Source organism: Felis catus, chromosome A2, assembly GCF_018350175.1.
Source record: "Felis catus isolate Fca126 chromosome A2, F.catus_Fca126_mat1.0, whole genome shotgun sequence".
NCBI lineage: Eukaryota > Metazoa > Chordata > Mammalia > Carnivora > Felidae > Felis > Felis catus.
Window position 1 is genome coordinate 26673546 of NC_058369.1, and position 27276 is coordinate 26700821.

Consider the following 27276-nt stretch of genomic DNA (forward strand, 5'->3'; position numbering starts at 1 on the left):
TAGCTGATATTCACTGAGCACATACTCTGTTCCTTGCAGCAATTCTATGAAACAGACAGGATTAATGACTATCCAAAAGAAGAGGAAATTCAGGCACTGGGTGTTCACCCAAGGTCATGCCAGCCAGGAAATAGTGGAGTGAGAATGTGAACCCAGTTTAGCACAGTTTACCCTTTTAACCATTAGGTTGTAGTGCTTACTCCAGCTCACAGGTTCACCTACAGTGGTGAATACCAAAGTTGTTGAAAACAAATATGACAAACTCAGTTCACCTTACGGCAGGAAGAAAAAAAGTGGTCTGAGATAGTTATCTGACGTCTAAGACTACTTCCTCACCGTAAATAAAACTCATGTGATTTCTTTCCTAATGAAATGTCACTTTATGTTTAAAATTAAAGAAAACAGGGATGCCTGGGTGGGTGGCTAAGCGTCTGACTTAGGTCATGAACTCATGGTTCATGGGTTCGAGCTCCGTGTCAGGCTCTGTGCTGATAGCTTGGAGCCTGGTGCGTGCTTCGGATTCTGTGTCTCCCTCTCTCTCTGCCCCTCCCCGCCCCCTCAAAAATAAAATAAGCATTAAAAAATAATAAAAAAATAAAATTAAAGACAGTAAGTTTTGCCATATTGTTAAATTTGGGACAAACATAAGATATAATAGATAACACTCTGAGAACGAGGGCAGTTTATTTCACGGGGTGACTTTCATAGTCACTAAACACAGAACTCCTCACACATTTCAGTGTTATACTGACTCCAATATCAGTTTTCATATATCATTTCTATAGTGGTATAAGAACATCTGCTCATCAGATTTATCTGCAGCTTAGCACAACCAACTCCTTACCTTTTTTAGTTCAGGAGAATTAAAAGAAAACTCATTACACCCAAAGAGAATTGAGAAGTTAATGAATGTGTAGATCAGAACAAATTAAGAGCTATTAACTATAAAGAACCTGAAATGCCAATATATTATATATTGGACACGTAGCAGCGAGCAATCATTACGTAAAACGCTGATATGCTGATGAGCAAAGAAATGGAACAGATCCTAGAAACGCAGGCCCTGGTCCTTTTGGTGGCGCTGTTGCTATGCACTAGTGTCAGGAAAACCCAAATTCCTAAAATTTGCCACGAGCACAAGAAGCTTTGCTTCCCCATGACCAAGCTGCTAGAAATTCTGGGGTGAGGGAGAGAAGAGAAGGCTAAATAAAAGAACAGGAGATAAGATAATCCTGCCATGTTAAAAGGTAAAGACAATATTTTCATGTTGTTATGTAAAACCTATGAAAATGGCAAAAATGTTGCAAGGTTAATCAAGACCATAAATAACTTGTCTGAGAACCTCACCATATGCTTGTAATTTTATTAAGTGCATTTTGCCTGGTTTCTCCAAATAGTATGCTTTGCAATGTGCCATGTTGATGGATGCATGCGATGAGCGTTTTTTTTTTTTTTTAAACAAGCTGAGGAGAGTTATGTGCTTGATATTGAATTATGGGAATTCTTAACTTGAAGGAATGATGGCTTTAGGGTATCTGCCTACAGGTTTGCATGCACATGAGGAACGCTTTTCTTGAATCTAGGGTAAAGGCAGGACAGAGAAATAATGAAAGAGTGAAAATAATAAAATAACGGAAGGGTTTATTTGTAAAGCTCTGAGGGGTAAGTCTGGATTTCAGTGGTTAAGCTCACATCCAAACAAGCATAGTAGAACCTCTACCTATCTATCCTTAGAGCCCTCAGCGGTCACAAAAAAGGGAAATGTCCTAGAAATCTTTTCTGATCACTCAGGTGGCCCTTTGAGGAGAATAACTTTGGGGGAGCAGCAGATAAGAGCTGTGCGTGTACTCTGTTAGGCACTGGGCATGTGCATTCCCCACACCCACTCAGTTCTCACCACACCAATAAAACGAAGCCCTTTTACTGCTCCTAAGTTTACAGGCGATCGTGCCAGTAAATGGAAGAGCTGGGATCTGAGCTCAGGTTGGCTGATGCAGGTCTACATTCTTTTGGCAAGAAGCTGCTACCATTAATAGCTACTCTTTTTCCTTAAAAAGAAACCATACACATACCCACCTACCCATGACACGGTTTTATGCTATTGTCAATCAAAAGCCCTCACCAAAATAAAATTCATTTAAGAATCCATCATAAGCAACTCCTAACTCCCGTCCTAAGGCTTCCCAGAGCCAAGTTTTTAAATAAATCTCATGAGAGCTACTCCTAACGGAAACCCTCCAAAATTGATTACTTGTAGCCTGGTTTCCACAGAAGTTGTAAAGTATTGTTTTAATTGAATTTGGTTCTAAGTTAGAAACTTTGAAAAATTTGTCTGTCAAAGGCCAATGGATTTCTCAGTAGGCTTGATTTATTTAGCAAAAGATGCCTACAAAAGCCAATTTGCTATGAGAAATATGGTTACATTTAATTACACTTTTAAATGACTAATTTATTATGTCTAAACACCTTTTAAACAGTACATATTACTCTGAACTGTACAGATGCTGAGAAAAGCTGAGGAATCAAAACTGGTAGTAAACACAATAGATTTTGCTAAAGACTCTTCATTTTACTTTGCATAGGCTTTTGGGTTTCAGACTGCAGTGTGTGAAGTAGTTATGTAAAGATGCTAAATTGAATGTGACCTGCTTAAATCTCCTTTTTAAACCATTGGTCATCAAGCCCTGAGAGATTTCTTTCCTTTGTGTATGTAATATCCATTTATCAAACTTGAATGTAAAATATTACCTGCATTGGTCAGGGTTTATTTAAGCAAAGCCAAGTTGATGTTTATTTTGGAATTTTGATGAAAATTATGCTATTGTAGAGTAAAAAAGGAGAACCTTTTAATACTTCTGGTTTATTCATTCAATCTGTGACCAGTGATTGAAGGTGACCTCATGCCAGGCACTGGGCTCAGCACGGTCCTGCCTTCCAAGAACTCACAACCAGGCCTGGGGCACACTGCTAACAATGGTTCCCTGATGTGGTAAACGCTAACACCGAGCCTGAAGATAATGGGAACCCACAGAAGGAAGCAAATAAATCTGTGCAGGGTGGTTGAGGGTCAAAGAGGGTTTCATGAAGCAGTTATGTTTGAGTTGGGCCTTGGAAGACAAGGGGTGCTCCAGGTAGAGGAGAGGGGTGGAGGGTCTCCAGGAATAGGGAAAAGCATGATGAGCAATGACATGATTGACATGATCTGGACAAGGGCATCGCATGATCTGTGCAAGCTGCACAGTGTAGCCAAAGTATGGGGGAGTTCTGTGTATCTGCTGGGTAGGGGTTGGTAGTGATGGTGGGATAAGCAAAGAGTTCTGTTTAAGGTGACGGAGAAACAAAGAGGTTATCCTGTTAAAGGAGAGACTCCACCCTCACGTCCATAGATGCAATTCTGTTCCTTTTCAGAACTCGGAATTCCTTTCCCCCTCTTTCCACATGGTGAGCGTGCACTCATTCTTCAACTCTGGCTTAACTGTAGTCTTCTCTGTGAAACAGGTAGAATTAATTGTTCCCTCTGATGTGGGCCTCTCTTCTGTATCTATTATAGAACTCTTTATTCTCTTATCACTACTGCCCCGACTTACGGGTAGCTGTTTACTCTCTACCTTCCTCCAACCCAGTGAACATCTCAAGGCTGGGTCAAGCCTTATTTGTATCCCCAGCACAGTTCACAGCATACTGTACCACTCAAAAACAAAAGCCAAAGCAAAAAACAAGTATGTGGAATGAATTAATGTGGGACAGATAAGCTAGGTTGAGGTGAGAGTATAACAGCACTCTAGCTGGTCTTAAGGGCTGCTTCAAGTTAACACACTCCTTACTTGCTGCCTGAAGGCCCCTGATCTGTAACAGAACTAACACACTTTCTTTGAGATTTGCAGACCATTGGTCTTGAGGAGTGAAGGACCAGAACTTTCCCAGACCACAGAGGCCAGCAAGTCTGTCTGAAGTCACCTTGGCTTTCCGACTAGCCCAGCAAATTTTGGCAAAATGTTTTTCTTTTTCAGGTCACACAAAAGATTTTACTGACCTCCCTCTGTGTAGCTGTAGAACTTGCCCTCCTTTGTGGAAAGAACAGTGCTTCTGTGCATCACGAAACAAGAACTGGACCCCCTCACACAACCCCTGAGCCCTGAGAGAATGTCTGTAGCTGGCACCATCGAGTCTGCGTGTGATCAACAGATGTTACTGGCCACCGCACTCACTCTGCTGATTAACTACCCTAAACTCCTTTAAAAACTCCTGGGCCATGCAGAAACCTTGGAGTTGCCCTTTGGCCAAGGGTCTGCCTGCTGGCCTCCTGAATAAAGCTCAAACTCCTTTCCTTTCCTTTTTTTTTTTTTTAATTTTTTTTCTACGTTTTTTTATTTATTTTTGGGACAGAGAGAGACAGAGCATGAACGGGGGAGGGGCAGAGAGAGAGGGAGACACAGAATCGGAAACAGGATCCAGGCTCTGAGCCATCAGCCCAGAGCGTGACGCGGGGCTCGAACTCACGGACCGCGAGATCGTGACCTGGCTGAAGTCGGACGCTTAACGGACTGCGCCACCCAGGCGCCCCTCCTTTCTTTCTTTTTTTTTTTTTTTTAAGTAGGCTTTCACGTCCAATGCAGGGCCCAACATGGGCTCAACGTGGGGCTCAAAGACTTGAGCTGAGATCAAGAGTCAAATGCTTAACCAGCTGAGCCACCCAGGTGCCCCTACCCTTTCCAATCCAAACTCATCTCTCGAGTAATGATCTTTCAGGTGATGGGCAGGTGAACTTGGGTTCGGGAACAAGAGTGTAATGGAGATATTCCTGGCTGTTAGTAGCAGAAAGGAAGGTCTCTTACAATGAGGCCTCGTGAAGCTACAGCAGGCTTTAGAGCTAAGTCTGAAGAGATAATCAGGTATGAGGTACAAGGATGTGTGCAGAGTGTGTTCTGGAAGTTATAACTTGGACCAAAAGTGTGGAACGAAAGCTGAGGAACAGTGAGAGATGAGCCCAGGGAGTGGGGCAGGTCTCAGATCATGGGGGGTCTTGTATTTTGCCTAAACAAAGAGGCAATGGGAAGCTAGGAAAGGCTTTATGCAGGGAAGAGATAAGATTAGATCTGGGCTTTAGGAAGATCACTAGTGTGAATAATAAAGATAATAATGATAACTAACTTTAATTTACCAAATGCCTATTATGCCTCAGATACAGTGCCAAGTGCTTTACAAGGTCACAGCTTGGATTTGAACCCTGGCAATTTGTTCTCAGAGCAGAGGCTCCTCACCATCAGGCTGTGGTGCCTGGCCTGGAGGCAGAGAGGTAACCAGGAGACTATGGAAGGAATGTGGAGGAAAATAAAGTGCCAAAGCTATGGTGTTAGGTGGTGAGGGGATTTGGAAATGAAGGGGTGGGAGAAGTGGAGGTGTCCTCCACATTTCTGGTTTGAGTGCCAGTGTGGATGGTGGCACCATTGAGATACACAAAAAGCAGGAGACCATCATGATCAAGTTATGAGTTTGTTCTTCTTTTTCACCCTCCCTGTACAACTTCTAAAGGGAAAGGCATGAGCTCTCAGACAGACCACAATGGTTCTTGCAAATTGCTCTATTTAAACTCTGTATGAACAACAAGATGCAGTGTTCATTAAGAAATGCAATTTTCCATTTGGTGATAGTTCCAATATTGAAATAGGCTGAATTTGATGCAATAATAAACATCTTATGAATACCAAAGGTAGGCTTTTCAATTATTTTCTCTGTCTAAAAAATAGACTGTTTTCAATTTCTCATTTGGTCAAATGGAGGGGTTATTAAGTTCATTACCAAAGATGTTATTTTCGGCCACGCACTTTTAGAGCGGAGCAGTTGTTGTGCATGAGGACTTCAGTCCTTGCCAGAACAGGACAGGGATGAGAACACCGTATCCAGGGCAACCAAGAGCTCAGCCTTTTCAGTCCATAAATAATCATTCCTCAGTTTGCCCTTTGTAATGCTGGTCTCCAAGTTACTTCACGACAGAAAGAGCTTGTTTAGGGGGCCACTGTTCTTTTTCTTACTTTCCATTTAAATGACTGCTAAGGATTATTTTATAAGAAAGGAATATTTCAATTCCATTCTAAATTATATTGGCAAAAGTCTGCAACTTCTTTTTTTTTTTTAAGTTTATTTATTTATTTTGAGAGAGAAAGAGAGAGCATGGGTGCATGCAAGTGCACACACAAGCTGGGGAGGGGCAGAGAGAGAGGGAGAGAGAGAATCCCAAGCAGGCTCCATGCTGTCAGCACAGAGCCTGACGAGGGGCTTGATCCCATGAACTGTGAGATCATGACCTGAGCTGAGATTAAGAGTTGGACATTTTGGGGCGCCTGGGTGGCTCAGTCGGTTAAGCCTCCGACTTCAGCTCAGGTCACGATCTCACAGTCCGTGAGTTCGAGCCCCACGTTGGGCTCTGGGCTAATGGCTCAGAGCCTGGAGCCTGCTTCCGATTCTGTGTCTCCCTCTCTCTCTGCCCCTCCCCCGTTCATGCTCTGTCTCTCTCTGTCTCAAAACTAAATAAACGTTAAAAAAAAAAAAAAGAGTTGGACATTTAACCGACTGAGCCACCTAGGAGCCCCTGCAACTTATTCTTATGTTCTTAGCTCTGGCTCCAAGGATACTCTGAGTAACCAGCACACAGAAATATTTTTCTTTGGTCGGGGGGAGGGGTAGATACTCTTTGGCACCAAGGCTGCTGGAGGAGTTACACAGGCCTGATCATTCAGTTTAATGAAAATATAACTAAGGCAAGAGAAGCCTGCCCCCACGTCTTGTTAGAGCCAATCTGAATTCGTCCTCCATGAAGACTTGTTAAGTACTCTCCAGAGCAAAAATCTCACCTTCTGCTGGATGTAGCACTTATTTGGCAAATTAAGTCCCACATTGAGAAGTCACTTTATCATGGTGGTTAGAAGCTCAGACTCAGGAGTCCTGCCAAGCTAAGGCTGAATCATTTCACTCAACAGTCTCAATTTTCCCATCTGGAAATGGGAACTTAACAGCATTTACCACACAGGACAGCAGTAAGGAATGGATTAGATAACACATGTAAGGCCTAGTGCCAGAGCATCTGAGATTTCTAAGACCTACAAAGATGCTGGAGACTTGGGAAAAAAAATTTCTTGGAAGGAAAATCGCAAAATTAATGAATATTTAATTCAATACTTAAAACATATGTTATCCACTGTCAACTACACTTGAACTCAACCTTTATATAATTTTATATAAATATAAATCAGTTACTCAGTTTTATATTCCCTTTCAAAAATTGTATAGTAAAAAAGTTGTATTTATTGTTGGATCACAGTGTATTTTAATGTTTGATCTGATATTGAATGTGACCTTATATGTAAATATAAGTAAACTACAAGTAAATTTCCTTGGGCCAATGGAGGTCTTAAAATGTCTCTAGGTACTTAAAGAAATGGTAGCTCTAATTACCACTATTATAATAATACTGATTTTATTATTCTGCCTTATGGCGTTTTTAAAGCTGTATAGGACTGTTCTGTCAGTGCTTCTGCTTTGTCCTTCCAATTCAGCCTTAAGATCCTTGAGGACAGTATTAGGAAAAATGGACTGAGTCAAAACACTGGGTTCTTCTCTGGTTCCACCACTCACCAGGTGTGGAAGCTTGGACCCAGGATAGGTTAGTTTCTTCACCTGAAGAATGGGAAGGCCCTGACCTGATCCAGCTCCTTGGCTGGCCTATAGTGAGGATGGTGGGCCATGTTTAAAAGGGCTTTAACTGTATAAACGTACGGGAAAATACAAGCTGCTGGAGCATCTGCAATGCCTACCATGGCCCTTAGACACAGGGAGGAGTAAACATCCTTCTTTTTCATTTATTTAATAAACATTCATTTAACAAATATGGACCCTCTTCTGTGTGCCAGGGCTTGTGCTAGGAGCTGGGGATACAGTGAGATACCCAGAATTGACAGTAAAATTACTCTTTTTTGCTTTCAATGTATGTTTGTATATATCACCATACAATTACCTGAAGGTAAGACAATTTAAGAAAAGACAGACCTAAAATGGGCTCTGAATATTTTTCTTTTTTTTTTTTTTAATAATTTTTATTTTTAAGTAATCTCTACATCTGACCTGGGGCTTGAACTTACAACCTCGAGATCGAGAATGGCATGTTCTACTGACTGAGTCAGCCAGGCGCTCCTGAATGGGCTCTAAATATTTCTCATGGGGAGTGTTCTCATGCTGGCCCCAGTTTTCCCAGGCAAGGCTGGGCTTTGTTAGAAAGAAGCTTGCTTGCCATTAAGGCAATAAACAAAGATGCAAATCCCTAGACTCACAGGTGGCAGGCAGGAGTTCCAGGTGGTTGTGTCGTCACTGCTGGTGCTAATGCTGACATTACAGTTGTCCACCTGGGAAGCACTCAGGCCATGGGAAGCCCCCATATCCTCCAGTTCTTCATTCTGTTGCCGCCGCAGGCTGGCCAGCATTTGCAACTCAGATTCACTCATCTGGCTGGGCTGATAGTTCCTCCAGTCATATTCCTGACCAAGAGAGAAGAAAGGGACAGAACAAAGGGTTACTTGGCCATTCTTAATTTATTCTATTCACTACCAACAGATGTTACTCTATAGCCTTAATCCCTTTCAAGGGCTCTCCACTGACTGATGCCCTGACCCTTAAAGTGCCCTTATACAATGCCTACCCCACCTGCCTCACTTTGTTTGCTCCCAGCACATCAGCTACACTGTCTTTCATTAAAGTCCTCAAGAGCATCAGACTCATGTCTGCCTTAGTGCCTATGCACATGCTAGCCTGTGTGCCCCACGTACTGGCTAACTCCTAGGTGCCCTTTGGGTCCCAAATTGTGTCATCTTCCAGGGAAGCCTTTTAGGACAAACACAAACTGGGTCAGCCCCTCCACAGTAAGTGCTCTCATGGAATCATAAGGTGCTCATTTTTTAGCATTTATCACAATTGCAGTTATGCAATCATTTATGGGATTCACAGGTGGTCTACAGGCTCTACAAAGGCAAGCACCATTGCCTTACACTCATTGTATTTCTCATGTCTGGCGCTTGACCAGTGTTTGACTACAAAAAAATTCAAAAAGTTTTTTTTAAAAAGAAAAATCACTTTCCAGGTGAAAATCCAGTTTACAAGAATACTGATGAATTTCATCACTGTAAACATTATGACCAAATACATTCAACTTTCAGTAAGATTGAGAATGACTGATGCTAATAAAAGCCACCAAATAAAATATAATCTTAAGATGGGAACAAGTAAGTTCTGAAAGCCATAAAGACCTCATAGCTATAACAAACACACTGAACTGGACTTTACTATATATATACATATATATAATACTATATATATGTAATACAGATTACATGTATATATATATATATATATATATATAATCTGTCTGGTATATTTCTCCCCAAGAATACTACTACAAATCTTTAGAGGCTAATGGAAATATTCTTTCAACGTACAGGGAAGAAACTGTCATATGGAATTTTCAAAAACCTTTCTTTCTCTATGGTCTAAAACCAAGTTTGATGGCAAAGGTTAATTTTAACATCGCTAAAATGTTAGCATCACTTGTGAGTACTGATTTACATCCGGGACTGCCGTATAACTTAAAAACAATCTTGGAATTTTCTTGCCCATCTGCAAACACTGGTTGTGCTCAAAAAGGTTTCATGACACACTAGAATTTTTTAGATACTCAAACCTCTATACTTACTTTCTCGGAGGACTCTTTGAGACAGCTACTGTCTTCTCTTCTTTTCTGCCTCATAGGGATGTAAAAAATTAAGGAAATATAATTTAAAAAATTCTTGTGTTTCTACGACATTAAAAAGTTTTAAATAAAGTACTGTCATTATCATAACTAGGGGATTATGAAAGCTTGTGATCTAATAATGTGATGTAGACATTTTCTGGAAAAGTGCTAGTGGAAACTCATTTAAATTTTTATAATTTGTGGCTGCCGCAGCCTGGCACCCTGAGAGACCATGCAATCTCTAATAGGAGATTCCATGAGTATTTAATATGTTTTGAGAGTTCTTGAGACAAAACAGGTATCACAAGAAGAAAAAAATTTGTACTCTAATGAGTATCTAACGAGTGTTTTTTCTAATGAAAAATACTAAAACAAAAGAGAAACAGAAATAATTTAAATGTAGAAGAAATAGTTGGGGGAACAATAAACATAAGAAAAGATGCTCAGCATCACTGTCATTAGAGAAATACAAATCAGCACCGCAATGAAACACCATTCATACCCATTAGGGCTGTCATTATACACAGTTGGACAGTAACAAGTGTTGGTGAGGATGCAAAGAAATTGGAATCCTCACGAGTTGCTGGTGGGAATGTAAAATGATGCCACCACTTTGGAAAACAGTTAGGTGGTTCCTCAAAATGTTAAACATGGGCCACATGGCCCAGTAATTCACTCCTGGGTACATATGCAAGAGAAATGAAAACAGATGTTCATACAAAAACTTGAACACCAATGCTCACAGCAGCACTATTCATAATAGCCAAAAAGTGGAAACAACCAAATGTCCATCACCTGATGAGTAGAGTTTTGCTTATCCACACAATGGAATGTAATTTACCCATGAAGGGTCATGAAATACTGACATGTGCTACAACATGGATGAACCCTGAAAATATTCTGCTAAGTGAAAGAAACTGCAGACAAAAGGTCACAGATTGTATGATTCCATTTGTATGAGATGTTCAGAACAGGCCTATCCATAGAGACAGAAAGCAGATGGGCTGTTGCCCAGGGCTGAGAGGTCTGGAATGGGGAGCGACTGCCAATGGGTATGCAGTGTCTTTTGTGGGGGATGCAAATGTTCTGAAATTACATGGTTACAGAATCTTGTGAATATGCTAAAAACTGAAACTGTACTCTTTAGGAGGCTGACTTTTATGGTATATGAATTATATCTCAATAAAAACAAGGTAGTTCAGTACTCAGATGTGAAAACTAGACTCACAGCTTGACTGTGGGCTCAACAGTGAACATTGCGACTTGCTGTGCTTTGCTTCAGTTTTTCTGTCAAAAAAAAAGGAAAAAAAAGAAAAAAGGAAAACAAAAACGGAATGAAAGATTCTAATGTGTCACCTAAGCATGTTAAGTGGCTTGTCATTGCTAACACACACTTTTACAGTGAGAAAGGAAATTCTGTTTTCATCTTTCTTGAGAAAGCTTTAATATGTACTCAGTGTGATTAATTCATCCATTCCTTTTATTTATTTAATCTACAAACCTGTACTGTGCCTCAGGTACAACCATAGGTGTTAGGGCAGAAAACCAAGAGACAATGGGCAGTGGTTAAGCCTGACAGATCTGAGTCTGGGCCCTAGTTCCATTGGTTAGCAGCTTGATGTGACTGGGCAAATTACCTAACCTCTCCCTTCCTCAGTTTCTTCATCTGTAAAATGGATACCTCATGCATACCTCATATATACCTCATGTATACCTCATGTGATTTTCAGTGGGCTGAATGAAGTAATGTATGTAAAATGCTTAGCATAGTATCTGACAAACAGCTACACTAAGGGCCCCCAAACTTAGGCTTTGTACCTCTATGAAAAAATGTTTGAGTATGTACCTTCTAATATATGATTATTTATAAATTAAACAATGTGTGTACATATATATGTGTGTGTGTGTGTGTGTGTGTGTGTGTGTGTGTGTGTGTATGTATGTAGTTTTTTAAAGAGATAGGAGTTTATTGAATATACCACAGGGAGTGGTGGGCAGGACAGAATAGGAGAGACTGTCTGCCACATGTATAGCTATATTAAACTAGTATGCATAGTATAAAACATATATAAAATGGTGGAGCTTAACAAAAATGGAAATAGCTCAAAAATTTTCTCCTTCAATGATCCCAATGGATCATTTTTAGTGTACATCTTGGGTGAGTACCTCCTTCTTGAGGACCACAGAGTTGGCAATCAATACATACGCTTCCTGTTATTACTGTTCTTTCCTCTCCCCCCTCCACCCAGTGGGAGTTCATCTATTCTGTACTATGCCAGGAGCTGGGAGTATAAAGAAAATAAGACACACCTCTGTCCTCATAGAGCTCATAGATGAGAAACGGGAGACATAACAGGCATTATAAATCAGGGTATTATATGTACCGGGATCAATACTACAACAGAGATATGACTAAGATGCTTGAGGAATGCAGTACAGCAATGACTAACTGCCCAGGCGAATTGGAAGACACCTCACAGGGGTCCAAGGTGACACTGGATAGTAATTAAATTTGTTGACAAAGGGAATGAGTGGCCTTCAGAGGGAGTGAGCTCTCTCTACCACCAGAAGTACTAAAGCAGAGGCTGGGGAAATGACACCTGCTGGGAATATTGCAGTAATCTGCAGTGGTGGAAATGGACCAATTGATTCATTCATTCATTTACTCTACAAATACTGAGACCCTATTGTTGGCCAGGAACTGTTGATGCTATGCACTCTGAATTTCCATGATTTTATTTCATACAATAGGAAAACGTGTTCTGACAACACCCTGGAAGAGGCAGCCAAAGATGAGCAGAGAAAGAAGTGACGTTCTCCAGGGTCATGAATAGAGCAACTGGTGGCAGAGACAGGTAATTAACTTAGTCTCCTGATACATTCTTGATTTGTAATCTCTTAAACCATTTCAAAATTATCAGAAAGGCTGAATCATTTAGTCATATATATATATATATTTTTTTTTTTTTTGAAAGAAGTCTTGCAATAAAGTCTTCACATGAAAGAGGACTCAAGCACAAGACACTATCTAACTAAATTATACAACGCTTGAGAGGCAAGTGCCTTATCTAATTCTATCTCTGAAAGGCTCAAGATGTTATGTATAACCCAATTTTGCCTCAAAATATCCTTGGAGGAAAGAAGGGGGACATTGATATATCAGTCAGATTTGTTTCAGGAAGGAGGTAATGGGCTCAAGGCTATATACAATTCTGCTGTGCTCAGATTCCCAGGCAAGTCTTTCCCTCGTGAAGCCATTCAAGCCACTCATTTTCATTGATCTTCCTTCAGACATTTTTAGAAGCCTAACACAGTGAAGCCACAAAGACAAATGAGATGTGGCCCCTTAGAATCTAGTAAGGAAATCAAGAGCTAGAAAAAAATGAACATAAAATAAGGTAGCATACACCTGGATGTAGTATTAATCAGTCTTAATCATGATTAAAAGGAAAATTGATAATTCCAGCAAAATAATAAAACACAACAAACAAAAATAACCTTATAACTTGATGCCCTTCACCTAATCTCTCTTCTCAAGCTAGTAAGGCAGAAGAGCTTAATTGATCAAACACGTGCCTATAGAATGTTGTGAGCCTCAGATAAGAGTTCGTTTTACTGAACTGTTCTAAGGCTAAGTTCACAATGGTGGTGTAGAGCCAAAATGAGACACGGCCCTGGGTTAATAAGATCAGGTGAAGAAACTCATTCCATTCTATATGGATGGGAGAGTAATAAAATTGGGAGAAAATTGGGCCGTTATTCTCATTCTGGAACCGATAAAATCTCCAAGACTCTCTTTCTGAATCAGGTTTGCATTGTAACAGTGCCTGAAACTACAGCATACAGAACATCATGTTGTAAAAAACTCTTAATGAAAGGTCTACCAAACTATCCCTGGCTCTTTGTATTCTTTTAAGCTACACCAAGATACAAAAACTACTACTACAAAGGGATGGTGCCTGTTAGAGCAGAATATAATGTGAAAGGCAATGTGAGGAAAGGAGTTACACCAAACAGTCTGGCATTTCAGAAAAGAGAGAAGTCACCTCTTGTAGGATTGGTCAAGCTTCATGGAGGAGAGGGTCTCTAAGCTGGACCTCAAAGGATAAGAAGGGTGATACGGCAGCATATTCTAACCATCAGGCAGGAAAACATACGGCAAGCTAGAAGTATCGAGCTTATGTTCATAAAAAGCATTAAATACACTAGAAATACTTAGACATACTGTTTCAGAAATGAAATTGGAAATCGAGTTCCAAAAGAACAAGGATGGAAATGCCTAGAATTTAATCTAAACCTTTTATGACCAAATGGCTTCCACTGCCCTACCCAAGTTTATTAAAAGTCTATGATTCTAGGGGCGCCTGGGTGGCTCAGTCGGTTAAGCATCTGACTTCGGCTCAGGTCATGATCTCGCGGTCCATGAGTTTGAGCCCCGCGTCGGGCTCTGTGCTGACAGCTCAGAGCCTGGAGCCTGTTTCAAATTCTGTGTCTCCCTCTCTCTCTGACCCTCCCCCGTTCATGCTGTCTCTCCCTGTCTCAAAAATAAATAATCGTTAAAAAAAAAAGTCTCTGATTCTATCAAAGGACATATTCTTATTGGATTATATGATATCTCTATTATTTAGTCATTATTATTATTTTTAAAGTTTATTTATTTTTGACAGAGAGAGAGAGAGAGAGAGAGAGCGAGCTAGGGAGGGGCAGAGAGAGAGGGAGACACAGAATCCGAAGCAGGCTCCAAGCTCCAAGCTGTCAGCACAGAGCCTGACGCGGGGCTCGAACTCATGAGCCATGAGATCATGACCTGGGCTGAAGTCGGATGCTTAACCAACTGAGCCACCCAGGCGCCCCATCTATTTTTTATTTTTAAGGAATTATCATACCATTTTCTTACTAAAGAAAACAAAAACACTAATTTGAAATTTTTTAATGTTTATTTATCAAAAATACTAATTGGAAAAGATATATGCACCCCTATGTTTACTGTAGCATTATTTACAATAGTCAAATTATGGAAGCAGCCCAAGTGTCCACTGAAAGACAAATGGATAAAGAAGATGTGATACACACACATACACACACACATAGACATACACACAGGAATATTAGCCATAAAAAAGAATGAAATCTTGCAACAACATGGATGGATCTAGAGAGCATTATGCTAAGTGAAATAAGTCAGACAGAGAAAGACAAATACCATTTGATTTCACTCATGTGGAATCTAAAAGAGAAAACAAATGAACAAACGAGCAAATAGGGAGAAGAAACTGATGGTTACCAGAGGGGAGGTGAGTGGGGGATGGGTGAAATAGGTGATGGGGGTTAAGAGGTATTGACTTCCAGTCATAAAATAAGTAAGTCATGGAGATGAAAGGTACAACCTAGGGAATATGGTCAATAATATTATAATAATGTTTTATGGTGACTACGTTTGCCATGGTGAACATTGAATAATGTATAGAACTGTCAAATCTCTATCATACACCTGTAACTAATGCGTTGTATGTCAACCATATGTCAGTAATGAATTTAGAAAAAAGAAAGAAAAAAGGCATATTCTCAGTAGCTCTCATCAAAAGAATGGATAAATAAGTGGTATGATAGTGGCACAGTAGGACACCATATAACAATGAAATAAGTGATACACTGAATCTCACAAAAGAAATGCTAAGAAACCAGGCACAAGAGGATAGAGACTGGTAAAACCAGTACGGGGGTTTGGAGGAAAATCCGAAGGGATAGTGGCAGAAAGGGATAGTGACAAGGAGGGAGGGGCTCCTGGTGTGTTGGCATTGTGCTGTTTCTTGATCTGGATGGTGGTCACGTGGATTTTGTTCAGTTGGTGGAAATTCATCAAAGTAGGTACTTAGGATATATGTACTTCTCCATGACCAAAGCTGGCAAAGAAGTCCAATATTCAAAAAAGATTTCCTAGGAAGTAATTAGTTGTTAATCACTCGCACTTTATTCTGCACTGTCTTAGCTGGGGCAAAAAAAAAAAAAAAAAAAAAAAGAAAAAAGAAAAAAAAAGGCATTTTGTAAATGCTGAAGAGTCAGTATCACTGGTAGGTTCAAATGTGTATTATTAAGAGTTTTGAAGTTATCACTAGAAAGTTTTGGAACCCAACATAATAGCAAGAAAAGTAGTAGAAATCCATTTTCCAAAGCTAATTTTAAAGTTTAATTGGCATTTTGTTATGAAGATTAATCTCCTCTCTATTGCTATTGGCAGACAGTGTTTAATGTCTACATTGATGTTTTAAATAATAGCTGGTGGTAAATTAGTGTTCAGGCATCTCTTCACCAACTAGCACCCTCTGAAGACTGGTTTCAAAGTCCTGAGCATGTATCCCACACAAGAGTTTGCCCTGATTCACTGGGGATGCAGACCCACTAAAGATAAGAATGAAGGGAAGACAGAAGCCTCAGAGATGAGCTGCAAGTGGCACATACGTGAGCAAATAGCTCTTTCACAATATATGGTAGCTTTTGGCATATGTCTTCACCATGCAAAGGGGTAAATCACAATGTAAAGAGCAGGCCACGGTGTAACTTGAAAAACTTTGCTAAATCGAAGGGATGACCTACCAACTGAACACAGCAGACATCAGAAGGCGGGTTATTTAAAAGAAACAACTGGTCAGAATCTAGACTGTGTTTTGTCAATGGCATTCACGTTGACCTAGGCTTAACCAGACCCAATGCCACCTCTGCAATGTCTGTCACAAACATTTTGGCTTGTAACCTGGAGACACTTCAAAACCCCTGACTCAATTTGTACTTCATCATCTATGCATACTAACCCCTTAGGAATGTCTCAGGTAGAGAATTCTCAGGTAATTTAAATGCAATAGTGGCAAAAGTCCTTGCAAAGAGGTTGCTTTGTATGTCATATATATATAGCTCTCTTTGGCGGGGTGGGGGTGGGGTGGGTAGACGGCATGAAAGTATTTTTTTAATTGTTTATTTAAGTTTATTTATTTATTTTGAGAGAGACAGAAAGCAGGGAAGAGGCAGAGAAAGAGAGGGAGAGAGAGAGAATCCCAAGCAGGCTGTGCACTATCAGAGCGGAGCCCAATGTGGGGCTTGAACTCATGAACCATGAGATCACGACCTGAGTAGCAACTAAGAGTTGGTCGCTCAACTGACTGAGCTGCCCAGTCACCCTGCACCAAAGTATTTTTTTAAAATGATGCTTATATCGATGGGCTAAATTTGTATAGAATACCCTTTTAATCCACGACTTCCATACAACATACTTCTATCCATTTTGCCTTGGAAGTCAGCTTGCTGATTTTCAGAAAGAATTCTCGGACAATCATAGCCGAACTCTAATAACCTTAAAGGAAGTTGATAAACAATTTCTAATTTTCTAGCACCTACCTACTGAGTTCAAGGTACTTCTTGAGTTTAACAATCAACTATAGACTAGAAGGCAGTTAGTAAAGCTAAATGGAACACGTTTTTTATATTATATTCAAGGATATGCCATCTGTAAGGCAACTGTAGCCTTGTACATGGGCTAAGCACAGTAGTCATTCAATACACGGTAGTTTAAAATATTATTTAAAGAACCGGGAGGAAAACAATTACTGAGCCTGCTTATAGAAACGAAAATAGCAAAGCCAACCGATGTTTCTAGAGTGGGAAGATGATAACTTTAAGTTCAGATGTCAAACAGTTTGGCTATACTGTAGTAATGACAGATACACCAACATCTGTGCATGCTTCTGCATATTAAAATACTGTAAAGCTTAAAGTCCCAATGGAAGTTAAGTTGCCACGTGATCACAGAATTTTTCTAGTGGCCTTTTTCTGGGGGTGGTGGTGCAGTGTAGTGGAAGGTGAGCCAGCTTTTCTGGCCAAAGTTCTAGCGTTTGATACTCTGCTTTGTCACCTACTAGATGTGAACTAGCTAAAACCTCTCTGCTTCCTGTTCTCTCAACTAGGAATAAGTAAGCCCTCTTGTGAGGGTGGGAGATGAAGCCTGGACAGGAAGTGTGGGGCACCTTGTAGAGGGCTTAGCACACAGCAAATACGTACCCCAAAACCTTAAAGTTGCAAACAAGGTTCTTGAATCAAAGACCTTGATCTCAATGTGTCTAGGAAATACTGTCAGCCTGAGGCTTCTTCCATAAAACCGGGAAATGGCAAGCAATGACTTGCTCCTTTAAAATTAGGAAAACTAAGCCATCAAAGAAGATAGATTTCTTCAATAAACATTTGACTAGTAGGATGCTAACCTTAGCATTAGAATATTAGAGAACAGACAGTAAAAAGTTACAGTGTGTTGGCTAAACAACTAATGTGTTTTCATCGATTCATACTTCTGATAGTCTCTTAATTTTTGCCCAGTCTTTCTATCTACCATTTCTGAAATTCCTGAAATCTGAAACTGCTCCTCTTCACCGAAGTAACTGGCACATTGTTTGCATACCTAGCTGTTCAGAAATGGAGATATTAAAATGTCTTACTTCCTTTTGCAATCTCATATCATCACCCAAATTTTGGTCCACGTTTCCATTTTTAACTATTTAAACACACTTCTGCTCTAGACCGTTTTGTCCACAATTAAATTGGACATGAGACGCAAAGAGTTTGTTTACTCAAAAGAACAAACTACTCTGTAGCATCACAAGTATTTGGACTGAAAAAGATACTCAAAAATTAAGACAGAGGGCCAGGAGCAAGTTCCACCTGGGAAACCTCGATGCTTAATGCAAATCCTTTTACTAGTAGCACCGATGTTATTTAAGCACCACATTCTGTAGCTTCAGTGATACCCCCTACAGTGCATTGACAGATAAACTGAGATAATGACTCTTTTTTCAGAGGCAAGGAGAGAGAGTATAGTTTGGACCAAACAGGAAAACACACTCTTCTCCAAAGGCTATTAATTGGTAGAAGTGTCCAATGTAATGAATGAAGTGTTCTCACCATGGCTAACACTATGGTTTATAAAACTGCTGTTAGTCTTGTCCAAGTTAAATTCACTCCATCAACCACGAAGCTGCACATCTATAATTTAGCTCTGGGAACAAGGCAGGCGCACAGAGGGTACTCTCTGGGGAATGACCGGAGAGACATCAGGTTCTGCTTCTAAATATTTTTCTCTCTTTGGTGAACATTGAGAAAACACCAACATGTTACCTGGCAGAAGTGACCCATTAATTCATTCTTATGTTAGCACTTGATTCAACTATTAACAGAGGACAAGAAGCACATATAGCTATCACTTATTGAATAGTACCAATAATTAGTTTTTGGAATTCTACTGAATTTGAAAAAGTTTGTTTTAGAATGCCAGGCACACTGGTTTACATTTCTAACTACTCAGAAATAGGTACAAGAAAGCATATTTTTGGATTTTGGACTAAGTGTTCTACATGTACGATCTCATTTAATACTCATGATGACCCTATGGAATAAGTATTATTATTTTCTCCAAGTAGATAGATGAGATAACTGACGTTCAAGGAGGTTAAGAAATGTGTCCAAGGCCACATAAGTTAAAAGAAGCAAAGCCAGAATTAAAATCCTGGTCTGTCTGATTTGAGCTGGGTGCTCTGAGGCATAGTGTCTACTGCTCTTGACTCTCAGAAGAATGAAAATGTAGATTGACATGCATAGAATTCTCTTTGGGGAAGGCCCTGAAGGTGGCAAAGATGAAGGCTGTCTATCAGGTGGCCCAGGAAAGCATGAGGCCAGTGGGCACCTGTAGTGGAAGCCTTGGAAGGAGGGAGAGTCACCAGGTGAACCTGCATAGTTGGGCCAGGATGATGGACGTAATTACAACACACAGAGCAACCTGACCCCAAAACAGGTGTTTTGCAACAATGGAATATTGTTGTAACTGAAGAAAGTCAGAGGTCAGAAAGACATTTATGAATTCTTTAAACAATGGGGTATTGTTGGAAAGACAGCTGCAAATGGCATACTTGAGTGGCAAATTCAAAAAGACAGATGGCTTCCCTTTGAACAAAGAGTATTATTATATACCCTAGAAAATGCAGAACTTCATGTAATGGAACAGTGGCTTGAAAGCTCTAAAAATCTACAAAATCATTTTCCTCTAAGTTTATAGAGTACAAATTGCAAAGGACAGTAAACTTCTACTATTTAAAAAAAAAATATGGGCTCAAGTTCATCAGGGAGGCAGTGAAAGTAATCCCTTTTCATTATCCAAAGGAAATGGCTTGGCAATTCAAAAAAATTATACCATGGCTTTTAAAAATGTCCTTCCACAATTCAGTTTTGATTTTTTAAAAATGAAAATGTGAAAAACTAAAAAATTATATGAGATTCATTTTACTTTTTTCCTTATAAAAATTTCCTTATACAATTTTTCTAAACAGAATACCTGAATTTTTTTAAAAAATTTTTTAACGTTTATTTATTTTTGAGACAGAGAGAGACAGAGCATGAACAGGGGAGGGGCAGAGAGAGAGGGAGACACAGAATCTGAAACAGGCTCCAGGCTCTGAACTGTCAGCACCGAGCCCGACGCGGGGCTCGAACTCACGGACCGTGAGATCATGACCTGAACCGAAGTCGGACGCTTAACCGACCAAGCCATCCAGGCGCCCCAAGAATACCTGAATTTTTAATTGGTAGCATATCTTGTCTTGTGACAATAACCATTCTTCAATAAGCTCAAACTTTTTCTGGAAACACAAAGCCTGTTATATACGTCTTTTTTGTTTGTTTGTTTAAAGATGCACATAATGACATTTACGGGTTTAAAATGATTCATTCAAAACTGTTTGAATGCAGTTATACATGTGGAAAAGTTTAATTACCAGCTATCTGCATGGTTGCGATATTACCCAGAGGGCTGTACTTGTTTCTTAATTAAAAATATTTGAACTTAATAATAGGGAACTCTATTTAAATATGAATAAAACATTGCAAGGAAGAAGTTTACCAAGTAGTTAGCAAATCAATTTCAGTAAGCGTTCCTTAAGAATTACTAGTCCTCTGTCGTATCAGGGGATGTACCTCCGTTCGTAAGAACCTTTAATTTTCCCTTGTCATAGAGTCACCTCTCGTTGGCACTTTGGGAGATCAGATTTTCGATGGGGTGTCCACTTAGAATTCTTGATTGAAGTACCTTGATGGCTAAGTGGATGGCTCAGGTCTCCTCGCAGTCTTCCAGAGCCCAGTAAATTACATGACCATCCTCCTGGTCATTCAGGACACAAACCTGAGAATCATCCTTGATTCTGCCTGTTTCCTCCTCCCTTTGGCCCCCCCATTATGCCAGGATTCTGCCATTTTCTTCATCTCCACTCAGATCTATCAGAATAATGCCTGAACTGTTTTCCCTGCTTCTATTCCTGCCTTGTTGCATCCATCTTGACACTGTGAAATGGAAGTTTTTGAATGTACATGTCATTGCCTTGCTTCAAACCCTACGAAGACTTGCCATTGCATTTGGAATAAAGGCCACCTTCCTCACCATGGCCTTCCTGACCTTACATCATTTGAGTCCTATGTACCTCTCTGCCCTCATTCTCTACTATTTTCCCCTTGCCCTTATGTCCCAGCTTTCTGACCTCCACTATTTCTCATAGATGTCCATTTCGGGAGCTTTGCACCCACTGTTCCTGATACCTGAAACATTATTCCTAGGTTCTCTGCATGGCTAGCTTCATCTTAAACTTTAAATCTCAGCTCAACTGTCACCTACTTTGTCAGGTAGTATCTAAAGTATCCACCATTCTGGCCAACCCTGTTCTCTATTATATCACCTTGTTTTGGTCTTCCTGCACCTTTATCATAGCGTATGATGACTTTGAGTATTTGCCTTCATGTCTTCATTGTCTGTGTTTCCCAACAGATACAAGCCCCCTGTCTGTTTTGATTGGTGTATCTCTGGCACCTGGGGGAACACCTGCCCTGACAGGTGCTCAACAAAAGAGATGATGCTGTCACTTATCCAGAAGTAGAACCAGAACAGCTATAATTCATCACCTAGAAGTCCTTTATGTTAGAAATCCAGCCTAGGTGGTAGAAACCACTATCCATGTCAGCGCTCTAAATTTATGGACTACAATGCTAGCCACCAAAGGGAATTTCATACCTGCATTCATATAAGATTAGATGGACTTCTAGCCTCAGGATAATTGTCAAACTTTCTCTTGCATCAAATACATTTCCTCTGAGTCATACCAGTAGAATCCTCCCAGGTCTGACTGAGCTTATCGTATCTCTGTTAGAATTCACTACTAGGAAATACTAGTTGAAGTATTAAATCTTAAATATCTTGAAGGAAAGCTTTTCATTCAAATGAAATCCATTTGTGGGGGCAATTAGGAAAGAAAGAAATAAAAGACATCCAGATTGGAAAGGCAGTAGAACTATTTCTATTTGCAATGACATGATCTTGTATATAGAAAATCCTAGGGAATTCACAAAAACACTATTAGAACTAATTAACATTCAGCAAGGTTGCAAGATATAAAAAAATCAATATAAAAATAAACTGCATTTCTATGAACACTAGCAATGAACAAATAAAAAATAAAATTAAGGAAATAATTCTATTCACAACAGCATCAAAAAATTTACTTAGGAATAAATTTAACAAAGGAAGTGCAGGATCTGTGTGCTGAAAATTATAAAACATTGCTGAAAGAAATTAAAGAAACAAACAGAAAGATATCCATGGATTGGAAGGCTTAATATTGTTAAGATGTTAAGATATTCCCCAAATCGATTTAAAGATTCAATGCAATCCTAGTTGCCTTTTTTTTTTTTTTCAGAAATTGACAGGTTGATCCTCAAATTCCTATGGAAATGCAAAAAGAATCCAGAAAAGGAAGCACAAAGTTGAAGGGGTCACACTTCCTGATTTCAAAGCCTACTATAAAACTAGGAATCAAGACAGTGTGGTACTGCATAGAGATAGACATATAGATAAACAGAATAGAACTGAGAAGTCGGAAATAAACTTTTACATGCACGGTCAACTGATTTTCAAAAAGGGTGACAGACAATTCAATGGGAAAAGACAGTCTTTCAACTGACAGTGCTGGCACAAGTGAATATCCACAGGCAAAAAAATGTAGTTGAACCTCTATTCCCACTATAGACAGAAATCAGCCAGAACTGGATCATAGGACAAAATTTAAGAGTTAAACTATAAAATTCTGGGGCGCCTGAGTGGCTCAGTCTGTTAAGCGTCGACTTCAGCTCAGGTCATGATCTTGCAGTTCGGGAGTTCGAGCCCCGCTCTGGCCTCTGTACCGACAGCTTAGAGCCTGGAGCCTGCTTTGGATTCTGTGTGTTTCTTTCTCTCTGCCCCTCCTCTGCTCATGCTCTGTCTCTCTCTGTCTCTCAAAAAGAAATAAAACATAAAAGAAAAAAAAATTTAAAAAGAGTTAAACTATAAAATTCTTAGAAGAAAACATAGGAATAAACTGTGATCTCGGATCAGGCAACCATTCTTAGATATGACACAAAAGCATAAGCAACAGAAGAAATAAATAAACTAGACTTCACCAAAATGAAAAAAACTTCTATTGCTTCAAAAGATAGCCAAAGAAATGAAAAGACAAGTTACAGAATGGGAGAGTATACTTGCGTATCATGTATCTAAGAAACTGTATCCAAACTTTTAGACCTGGATACTAAAAAGACAAATAATCCAATGAAAAAATAGGCCAAAGGTCTGAATAGGTGTTTTTCCAAAGAAGATATACAAATGGGCTGATAAGTGTACAAAAAGATGCTCAACAGCTTTAGTCATTAGGGAAAAGCAAACCCAAACCACAAGGAGATGTCACTTTACACACTAGGATGGCTGAAATGAAAAAGGCAGACAATAACGAGTGTTGACTGAGATGTGGAGAAATCCCCCAACCTTGCTTTGCTGGTGGGAATGTAATATGGTGCAGCTGCTTAGGGAAACAGTTTGGCAGTTTCTCAAAAGTTAAATGTAAAGTTCCATATGACCTGGCAATTCCACTCCTAGGTATACACCCAGGAGGACTGAAAACATATGTCCACACAAAAATGTGCATATGAATGTTCATAGCAGCATCTTTCATTATAGCCGAAGAGTGGAAACAACCAACTATCAACTGATAGATGAATAAGCAAATACGGCACACTCACATAATGGATTATTATTCAGGCATAAAAAGAAATGGAAAGCTACAACATAGAAAGAACTTGAGAACATCATGCTAAATCAAAGAAGTCAGACACAAAAGGGCACACTGTGTCTGATTTCCTTTATAGGAAATGTCCAGAACAGGCAAATCCATAGAGACAGGAAATAAATTAATGGTTTCTGGGAGTTTGGGGGAAGCAGGCAATGGGGAATGACTATTAATGGGCACAGAGTTTCTTTTGGGGTGATAATAGTGATCTAGGATTAGTGGTCATGGTTGTATAACTCTGTGAATGCACTAAAAAAGGCTGAATTTTGTATTGTGTGAAGTAAATATGAGTGAATTATTAAAACAAAAGTCACCACCATGGTTTTCTGGGACCTGGGGAAAAAATCCTTTCGCAGAGTTAGCAACACACAGCACTCTTGAGGAAACTTGTTTTCACAGATTCTTAGCTGCAGCTATTAAGTGGAGAGAACGTCGGGTATTAGCACCCTTTCACTATGACCATGAATTTCCTTTTTAAAGGAAGAACACTGGAAGAACACTCCATTCCCATCGTAAATTCACCCTGAAATGGGGCAAGGTGCCTATGCCTTCAATAATTTTACACGCTATTAAACTGAGGTTACCACATTCACAAATGCGAGCTGCAGATAGCAGTGATCATGTGGGTTGTAGAGATCACATTTTATTAACCTGAATTTTGACACGGAGGTCAAACCTCTCTGCACAAATGGTAAGCAGTGCCTTTGTGCCTTGATCCCCTCAACAAAAGATGAAGCTCCTTCCCTCTTTGATCCTCTTGAAGGGAGTACTCTGTCAGTCTCCTTAGCTGTAAAATGGAATAATAAAAAATGGAACGCTACACAGAGGGCTCCCATGCAGAAGGGACACGTGTCAGGTTTGTGCTTTGTAATTGGCAGTGAGCAGCTGTGAGAAGGGTCTCTTGAGACAACCCAAATGGTGTCTGCATACTGGCTTTTCCTAAAAGCCTCTTAAATTAACAGGATGGGTAAGGAAAGTGCCTTACTCTCTCTCCAACCTTTCATTATTCCCTGGTATTATCTTAGAGCGCTATTTTTCAGGCAGTGGACTTGGCTGAGTGGCCAGCTACTTAAAGTCCATTTGTGCCTCCAGCTCCCAAGGTGCTTTTTGTGCTCTGGTTTTATTTCCACAGAAAGATGGAAAGATAAAAAATAAACAATCTTTTGGCTATATTACGATGACAGATTTTACCTAGTAGAAGGGTGGTGGCAAAAAGATTAGGGGAAAATGGACTGGAAGACTTCTTCAAGACTTGCTTTGGCTCTGGTTTTTGGCAGCCCAGCCAAGTGGAGCACCATTGTAGAATAAATCTGTCAGGTTAGTTTATTAGCTGCATTCCACTTGTTAGCACACCAAAGAAAAAAAATTACAGTTAGGTAGAACATTTGTTTTGGAACTATTTTCAAAAAAAAAAATGAGAAACATGCAAAAATAATCCTGACAACTTTTATCCTAAACCACCATACAACAAATCCATTTTCATTATGTTAGGTGATTTACTACTTTCTTGTGTGCACGTGTACACACACGCATACAAATGTGGGAAATAAGAGGAACGCACATTCCGGTTTTATCTGGATCTTTCTTGAGGAGTGGCCACCATTTCTGGACTCAGCTTCAAGTTCTAACTCCTCAACTAACTAGCTGCTGTCCTTGAACACAGTGCATAACCATTCTGAACTTCGGTTTCTTCATCTGGAAAACGAGGATGAAGGTCTCCACCTCTCCGGTCATTGTGAGGATTAAATACTTCACGAAAAAGGGGCTGGCATGGTCAATGCTAAGAAATATTAGCTTTTTCTATTTTGTTATTGATGATGTACGTGTGTGTTCCTTGTGTGAGCGAATAGTCCACCCTAAATTGCTTAGAACATAATTGAGCCAAAGCTTTACAGTATAACACATACAGAATACTTAGGATATGACAAATAGAGTAAACCTTTAATGTTTAAAAAAAATGAAATACTGGGGTGCTTGGGTGGCTCGGTGGGTTAAGCATCTGGCTCTTGACTTCAGTTCAGGTCATGATCTCACGGTCCAAGGGTTCAAGCCGCACATCGGGTTCTGCCTGGCTGTGCAGAGCCTGCTTGGGATTTTCTCTGCTTCTCCCCTGCTCGTGTGCTCTATCTCTCTCAAAATAAAGAAATAACCTTAAAAAGATGGAATATAAGTTCATTTGTTCTGCAGAGCTTCATTTGTTCTCTGGTTTCTAAGTGCAGCTCTGGGGGGGTTGAAGGAAGAAAAGTACTAACATAGGAAGGAAGAAAATCAATCTGATGGACATGAATATAGCCACCAAACTAGCCTAGGGATTTCTTCAATGACACTACTCTATGGTTAACCTTCACTCATGCCATTTATTATTTGGGGGAACTGCTGCAAAGAGACCAGAAAGTGAATAGAATAATGATGTTTTATGGCTCCTAATGTAGATTGTTATCGAAAATCTGTCAATTTTACTGGCAAGCCTTTGGCTCAAAAAATAAGATCTTCGTTTGTAATTTGCAGGCAGCGATAACTAAAATTATGAGAAGTAACTGGGAAATAAAAAAATAACTATGATGATAATTATCTTTCTCATTAAAAACAAGAGGCATTCTATTATCACTGGGATGTGCAATATACTGTTTTAACAGCTGCTGCTACTGAGCTACAACACATCCAAATACGAAGGCAAATACATTACTGATCACCCAAATGATGAAAAATAGGTACTGCTGAAAATGTGTGCAAAATGGAACAGAACAGAAACACAGCAGGATGTGCTGCCGGCCTCTGCAGACCAGAGCGAAACCACTTACAGCTACTTCAGGAATCGGTCTCAGCTTTTCTCCCGAGATTTCCTTTAGGGACGTTTTGTTTATTGAAGTTGGTACTTGATGGGCTGGTAGGTCCTTTGCTTTGATAACAGCATCTGGAGTTTTCTGAGAGGATTCACTTCTTCTGGGGGGAGAATGGCATGGTGTAGGCACCAAACTCGTTTGAAAGTCTTTTCTATCTATCTGCTTCGCCAAGGAATTCTGGCTTTCTGATGCTCTTGCTTCTGCGTAGACACTTTTTAGAGGTCCTGTATCTGTCCGCCTTGTAGCCGTCCCCCGCGTGCTCTCTACTGTTAACTGAGTTAACCCTGAAGGGCTAGTTGTTGGGCCCAAGGAACCCTGGATACTGTAGTTACCCTATGTAGGGGAACAAAGTGAAACTATTTTGAGCCAAAATTTATGGTGAAGAAGCTAGTGAGAACAGTTTTTAATAAGTTCACTTATTCTCTGAACAAAGGCAAAAGTATAGCTATCCTATTTTATTCTGCAATAAAAATATAAGTAACTAAAA

General features: G+C 39.8%; 1 protein-coding gene across 23 annotated transcripts in view; it reads right to left on the reverse strand.

Moving 5' to 3' along the window:
- CFAP20DC (CFAP20 domain containing) overlaps window positions 1–27276 on the reverse strand; it is a 246747-nt gene that overhangs the window by 64024 nt on the left and 155447 nt on the right. For 15 of the 23 annotated variants that reach the window (XM_045051767.1, XM_011279961.4, XM_045051766.1 and 12 more), the window contains 3 exons: window positions 26748–27122; window positions 9737–9781; window positions 8325–8528 (listed from right to left, as the gene is read on the reverse strand). In XM_045051767.1, coding sequence (XP_044907702.1) covers window positions 8325–8528; window positions 9737–9781; window positions 26748–27122 — 624 coding nt within the window. Of the gene's footprint in view, window positions 1–8324; window positions 8529–9736; window positions 9786–11003; window positions 11063–25246; window positions 26097–26747; window positions 27123–27276 lie in introns of those variants that run through there. The other 8 variants (XM_023249889.2, XM_019823553.3, XM_011279970.4 and 5 more) reach the window with 6 other exon arrangements.